General features: G+C 39.1%; 1 protein-coding gene across 1 annotated transcript; it reads left to right on the top strand.

The window, feature by feature from the left end:
- The first annotated feature begins 106 nt into the window (after window positions 1-106).
- On the top strand, window positions 107-6,709 carry LOC130906213 (thialysine N-epsilon-acetyltransferase-like). Its single transcript, XM_057820275.1, has 6 exons — window positions 107-1,951; window positions 2,041-2,092; window positions 2,793-2,870; window positions 6,127-6,228; window positions 6,416-6,456; window positions 6,545-6,709. Exons 1-6 carry the CDS (start codon window positions 1,889-1,891, stop codon window positions 6,707-6,709), a joined length of 501 nt encoding a protein of 166 aa, XP_057676258.1. The 5' UTR covers window positions 107-1,888.
- Window positions 6,710-6,929: the final 220 nt, after the last annotated feature.

The following is a 6,929-nucleotide window of genomic DNA, read 5'->3' as shown; positions in this document are numbered from 1 at the left end:
TCAGATAATGCTTAATTTCTCCCAGGAAATGATTGCAATTTTGGTAGTAATATCTTCATTTATTTTGTTTGCAATGAAAAAACACAAAAGAGAATGAATTTTTTTTTTAAATCATTATAGTTTTACGCAAAACTCCAAAAATGTGTCGGACAAAAGTAATGGCACCCTCAGCCTAATACTTGGTAGCACAACCTTTAGAAAAAATTACTGCGAACAACTGCTTCCGGTATTCATCAGTGAGTTTCTTACAATGCTCTGCTGGAATTTTAGACCATTCTTCTTTGGCCAACTGCTCCAGGTCTCTGAGATTTGGCAAATGGTGTTACACTTGTATATCGCCTTTCTACCCTTTAAGGCCCTCAAAGCGCCATACACTGTCTACTCATCTACCAACTGGTGAGGCAGCACCAGGAGCAACGTGGGGTTCAGTATCTTGCTTAAGGATACTTAGACAAGTTCATCAGGGAGGAGAATCGAACTCACAACCTCTGGGTTGGGGAACGACTACACTACCACTGAGCCATCACCCGATTTGAAAGGTGCCTTTTCCTAACTGCCATTTTCAAATCTCTCCACAGGTGTCAAACCATTTTCTAGTGCTTATTGAAGTGTGTTTTGGGTCATTGTCCTGCTGAAAGACCTATGACCTCTGAGGGAGACCCAGCTTTCTCACACTAGGCCTTACATTATGCTGCAAAATTTGTTGGTAGTCTTCACACTTCATAATGCCATGCACACGGTCAAGCAGTCCAGTGCCAGAAGTAGCAAAGCAACCCCAAAACATCAGGGAACCTCCGCCATGTTTGACTGGAGACAGTGTTCTTTTCTTTGAAGGCCTCGTTTTTTTCCTGTAAACTCAATGTTGATAGCTTTTCCCAAAAAGCTCTACTTTTGTCTCATCTGACAAGAGAACATTCTTCCAAAATGTTTTTGGTTTTCTCAGGTAAGTTTTGGCAAACTCCAACCTGGCTATTTAGAATAGAATAGAATAGAATAGAATAGTTGACGCTGTTGTACTCTCAGACTGTAGGACAGCTTGAGTTTGTTTGGATGTTAGTAGGGGTTCTTTATCCACCATCCGCACAATCTTTCATTGAAATCTCTCCTCAATTTTTTGCCCACATCCATGGAGGTTGGTTACAGTGCCATGGGCTTTACACTTATTGATGACACTGCGCACGGTAGACACAGGAACATTCAGGTCTTTGGAGATGGACTTGTAGCCTTGAGATTGCCCGTGCTTCCTCACAATTTTGCTTCGCAAGTCGTCAGACAGTTCTTTGGTCTTCTTTCTTTTCGCCATGCTCAATGTGGTACACACAAGGACACAGGACAGAGGTTGAATCAACTTTAATCCATTTCAACTGGCTGCAAGTGTGATTTAGTCATTGCCACCACCTGTTATGTGCCACAGGTAAGTAACAGGTGCTGCTAATTACACAAATTAGAGAAGCATCACATGATTTTTCAAAGGGTGCCAATACTTTTGTCCGGCCCATTTTTGGAGTTTTGTGTAAAATGATATTTGTTTTTCCATTCTTTTTTTTAATTTTTTTTATTGCAAGCAAAATAAATTAAGATTTTACTACCAAAGCATTTGTAGTTGCAATCATTTTCTGGAGGAAATTGAGCATTATCTGACAGAATTGCAGAGTTGCCAATACTTTTGGCCAGTTGTGTATACCAAAGTGTTCTACAGAATACAACGTGACAATCACAGTAATACAATCAATTTTCATGCATGATGCAGTTACGTGTGTAGGAGGGAACATGTACATTGAAATTGACACTAGGCGTTACGGTGGGCAGGCCCTACTTGTGCAACATATATAATAAACATTTCAGGTCAGTCCAGCTGATCTAGAAGGATTAGTTGACTGCCGCTATAATGAACTTCACTATTCGACCGGGAACAAAAGCAGACTTTAAAGACATATGGAGACTGCTCAAGGTGAGTCTAACGGTCAATGTACAGCCTACGCAAAACTATAACGAAATGCATGACTATCGCAGCTTTTCTGTGCTGTTGTTTTCCCCTAGGATTTGGCAATCCACGAGAAAATGCTTGATGAAATGATAGTGACTTATGAAGGTATTGCTGCAAAAATGAATTCCTCATCCCTTTTCTTGACTCTGCAATTTTTAGTATTTACAGAATGGCAATACAAATAACACATATTAAGGTGTAACAATCACTACAAAAGGCTACCAGTGAGAAATCCTCAGGAGCAAACTTCTCTTACATTGAAATCAATCAAAGAACGGCGCACATACTTACTTGAATTATTTCTTTTCAGTTGAATCGTTGATTGTAAATGCACCTAAATTTGGAAATCAATTTGAAAAAATAAACATGACCCAAATATACTGTAAATTTGTCTGCAGATGAAGTGATTAATCAGTAACTAAAGATAATTTATGTTTTGACCTGGTTTTACTCCATAATTATCAAGCTTGCAATGTGTTCTCGTCTACAACAACAGATAAACAAAACATTTTTTGAAGTCTATGTGTATGGTCTGCATTTGGCAAGCATGTTTTTGTAGCTGTTGTAGCCTCTGAGTGTTATTTAGTTTATTTTCAACAACACATTGCCAAATAATATTGTTTAATAAATATTTCCTATTGGGTTAAAAAAAAACACACACATGACCAAATAACAAATATTGTTTCATAAATGAATGTGATCCTAAAAAGGTATATTAATAGATTATGTTGGTGTGTCCAGTTTTCAATGTACATACAGTACTTGATAAATGCAATAACGCAAGTTACGCAACACTATATTGTAGAACTGGAGCGGGATGCCTTTAGCCAGGAACCCTGGTTTGAATCCCTTTTGGCAGAAGTACCTGAGGAGAATAAAGAAGGTAAAATGTTTATAATTACAGTGGGGCAAATAAGTATTTAGTCAACTACAAATTGTGCAAGTTGTCCCACTTGAAAATATTAGAGAGGCCTGTAATTGTCAACATGAGTAAACCTCAACCATGAGAGACAGAATAGGGGGGGGGGGGGAGAAATCACATTGTTTGATTTTTAAAGAATGTATTTGCAAATCATGGTGGAAAATAAATATTTGCTCAATACCAAAAGTTCATCTCAATACTTTGTTATGTACCCTTTGTTGGCAATAACGGAGGCCAAACGTTTTCTGTAACTTTTCACAAGCTTTTCATACACTGTTGCTGGTATTTTGGCCCATTCCTCCATGCAGATCTCCTCTAGAGCAATGATGTTTTGGGGCTGTCGTTGGGCAACACGGAGTTTCAACTCCCTCCACAGATTTTCTATGGGGTTGAGATCTGGAGACTGGCTAGGCCACTCCAGGACCTTGAAATGCTTTTTACGAAGCCACTCCTTTGTTGCCCTGGCTGTGTGTTTGGGATCATTGTCATGCTGAAAGACCCAGCCATGTCCCATCTTCAATGCCCTTGCTGATGGAAGGAGATTTTCACTCAAAATCTCTCGATACATGGCCCCATTCATTCTTTCCTTTACACAGATCAGTCGTACTGGTCCCTTTGCAGAAAAACAACCCCAAAGCATGATGTTTCCGCCCCCATGCTTCACAGTGGGTATGGTGTTCTTCGGATGCAATTCAGTATTTTTTCTAATCCGAACACGAGAACCTGTGTTTCTACCAAAAAGTTCTATTTTGGTTTCATCTGACCATAACACATTCTCCCAGTCCTCTTCTGGATCATCCAAATGTTCTCTAGCGAACTGCAGACGGGCCTGAACGTGTACTGGCTTCAGCAGGGGTACACGTCTGGCAGTGCAGGATTTGAGTCCCTGGCGGCGCATTGTGTTACTGATAGTAGCCTTCGTTACTGTGGTCCCAGCTCTCTGTAGGTCATTCACTAGGTCCCTCCGTGTGGTTCTGGGATTTTTGCTCACCGTTCTTGTTATCATTTTGACGCCGCGGGATGAGGTCCTGCATGGAGCCCCAGATCGAGGGAGATTATCAGTTGTCTTGTATGTCTTCCATTTTCTAATAATTGCTCCCACAGTTGATTTCTTTACACCAACCGTTTTACCGATTGCAGATTCAGTCTTCCCAGCCTGGTGCAGGTTTACCATTTTGTCTCTGGTGTCCTTCGACAGCTCTTTGGTCGTGGCCATAGTGGAGTTTGCAGTGTGACTGACTGAGATTTTGGACAGGTGTCTTTTATACCGATAATGAGTTAAAACAGGTGCCATTAATACAGGTAACGAGTGGAGCCTCGTTAGACCTCGTTAGAAGAAGTTAGACCTCTTTGACAGCCAGAAATCTTGCTAGTTTGGAGGTGACCAAATAGTTATTTTCCACTAATTTGGAAATAAATTCTCTAAAAATCAAACAATGTGATTTTCTGTTGTTTTTTTTCCACATTCTGTCTGTCATGGTTGAGGTTTACCAATGTTGACAATTACAGGCCTCTCTAATCTTTTCAAGTAGGAGAACTTGCACAATTGGTGGTTGACTAAAGACTTATTTGCCCCACTGTACCTGTGGATTCTACAAGATTGCAGTGAAACACTCACCCCCCCCCCCCCCCCCCCCCCCACATCATGAAACTGCTCAATGCACTGTTTCTTGGCACCAAGATGCCTTGCGATGGTATACCAAAATTATTCTTAGCAGCTTTGACCTGCTTAGAATAATTTTGGAGGATAGGTTTTCCCCAAAATTTGCATATAGCCAGGGGTGAAAGTGGGCCAGAACGGTCAGAAACGCAGTTCCGGTACAAGTTTCAGGGCCAGAATGCTGTTCCGGTACACAGTGCTTTGATTCCGAAAATATGACAACTGTCAAAACGCTATGTAAAAAAAATAATAAAAAATGCTAAGCTACCACACATACATTTCATCTCTAAGAAGAAAACAATCGACCATCATCAGATTTATATACACAAGTGTTAACAACAAGCAGAATTAAGTGCTTGTGTAGCGTAATCCGTTTCCACCAATATTTATTATTTAGTTTATTCCACGAACGGCATGGAGGTTTCCCCAGCTGCTGTAGTTTTCTGAGTCTGACGATGATGAGTCATGTCAACGTGCGAATACACGCAACAAAGCAAAATGCCTCGACTCATTTATCCGTTTAATTGGCTGTCATACTGACATGTGATCAGCAGAGATGGTTAGCTCTGATTGGTTCAAATGTGCATGTTTTCTGGAGCGGCGAAAAAAAAAGGTTGAATTGTTGCGACAAAAAAGGGCAATGCAACATAAAATTGATTAAATCTTTAAGAGCAACGAAAGACATGAGGAGGCTTACTTGTCATATTTAGTTTTATTTGCTCTGATGGGGAGGTTCAGAACATCTGATCCGTCAATGTGCACTTTGGACTTAAATTTGTTCATTTATGTTAGGCTATTTATTTATTTTCTTATGATTTAAAAAAGTAAATGTTTGCGCGATCTTCAAAATATATTCAGTTTCACTTTGCATAATATGTCATTTGTATTTACTTTTCTAAATGTATGTTGCTCTTATCTTTGTTATTAAAAAAAAAACAACCAAAAAGTAAATGTTTACATTAACTTCAACTTTAATATACATCCTATTTTCTTAAGTCGTTAAAATTGAGATTTGGCATTTAGTATGTGAGGAAATGAGGGAAAATAAAAATTAGGAGCTGGAGGTTGGGGTTATTGCTGTTTTTGTTGAAAATCAGTTTTCGTATGTGTTATAGAAATAACTGCTAAAACAATTTTCTTTGCATTTCACTTGTGTAAGAGGTTCGACCACCCCCCCAAAAAAGAAAGAAAAAATATAAATAAATAAAATTTCTGGCTCCGTGGCAACCTTCGCGTCGGGGAGTTCCGGCAAGAAATTCTAGCCACTTTCACCCCTGCATAAACCTGAGTATGTATACGCTAGTGATTTAAATTTGATCTGTGAATTAACTTGGCCCGAAAATACTAAACCTTAACCTTTGCAGCATATTGTTTTCGGGTCAAGATTGACGCGTTTTCAAGTTTAGATAATACAAAGTACCATTGATTTTTGCATACGAAAATTTGAAAACGGGTCAATTCTGACCCCAACACAATACGAGGGTTAAACAGTTCTTTGGAACTGAATGAAAGTCGAAGCATCTAATTTTCTTTGTATTTTCCTCTATGCCCCTTTAGGATTCAAAATAGTTGGGCTCGCAGTTTACTTTTACACATACAGTACATGGAAGGGCCGGTCTGTGTATTTGGAGGATTTGTATGTGATGCCAGAATTCAGAGGTAATACATGTTTTATTCTGTCATTTTTGCTGCAATTAGTTATTGCCCCTTTTCTATATACTGTATAATTTTTGCGTCATTGGAAGTAATGTTCCCCTAACCTCACTGAGCCATGGAAACCATTGCTTTAAAGAATTAAATACACCAAACAAATTGTACCAACTTTCTGTATTGATTTCTTTGAAAGGTTTTGGCATTGGAAAGAATTTGCTGAGCACACTTGCGAAGGTACCCATGATACCCACTACATCAATTGGAAAAATAGCTTACTGTTTTAATTTTTTAATTTACAAAATGTATTGTCGTGTTTGTACAGGTGGTGAAAGAAAAACATTGTGTGCAGTTGGAGTTGTCTGTGTTGGGTCAAAATAATCGTTCACGAGCCTTTTACTCTGGTCTAGGAGCTCAGGACATCACGCTCAGGGATGGTTGGCACTCGCTGCGTTTTGACGCACAAAGCCTCAAAAATGTCATTTTATGAGTTTTTTTTTCTTTTTAATTAATGGTGAACCATCATATCAGTGTCATTTTTACGGTTTGCATGCATAAGGAAAAATAAACTTGAAATACAAGTGTTGTCGTCACAAGATGTCTGATGCACTGATGCGAGGTGTTTGTTGAACTGCAGCCCAAGAATCTGTTGTGCATTTATTTTGGCACTGCCCCTCAGATCTATTTGGAACAATCTATTAATAATAAGG

The sequence above is a fragment of the Corythoichthys intestinalis genome, chromosome 18 (genome assembly GCF_030265065.1).
Source record: "Corythoichthys intestinalis isolate RoL2023-P3 chromosome 18, ASM3026506v1, whole genome shotgun sequence".
In the NCBI taxonomy this organism is placed as follows: Eukaryota; Metazoa; Chordata; class Actinopteri; order Syngnathiformes; family Syngnathidae; genus Corythoichthys; species Corythoichthys intestinalis.
This window is presented reverse-complemented; position numbering and strand designations above follow the sequence as displayed.

Bases quoted from the DNA above. Each gene is read 5' to 3' on its own strand.
- LOC130906213 (XM_057820275.1), top strand. From the start codon at position 1,889: ATGAACTTCACTATTCGACCGGGAACAAAAGCAGACTTTAAAGACATA. The intron at 6,229-6,415 runs GTAATACATGTT...TTTCTTTGAAAG, and splicing joins TGTGATGCCAGAATTCAGAG to GTTTTGGCATTGGAAAGAAT. The intron at 6,457-6,544 runs GTACCCATGATA...GTGTTTGTACAG, and splicing joins TGCTGAGCACACTTGCGAAG to GTGGTGAAAGAAAAACATTG.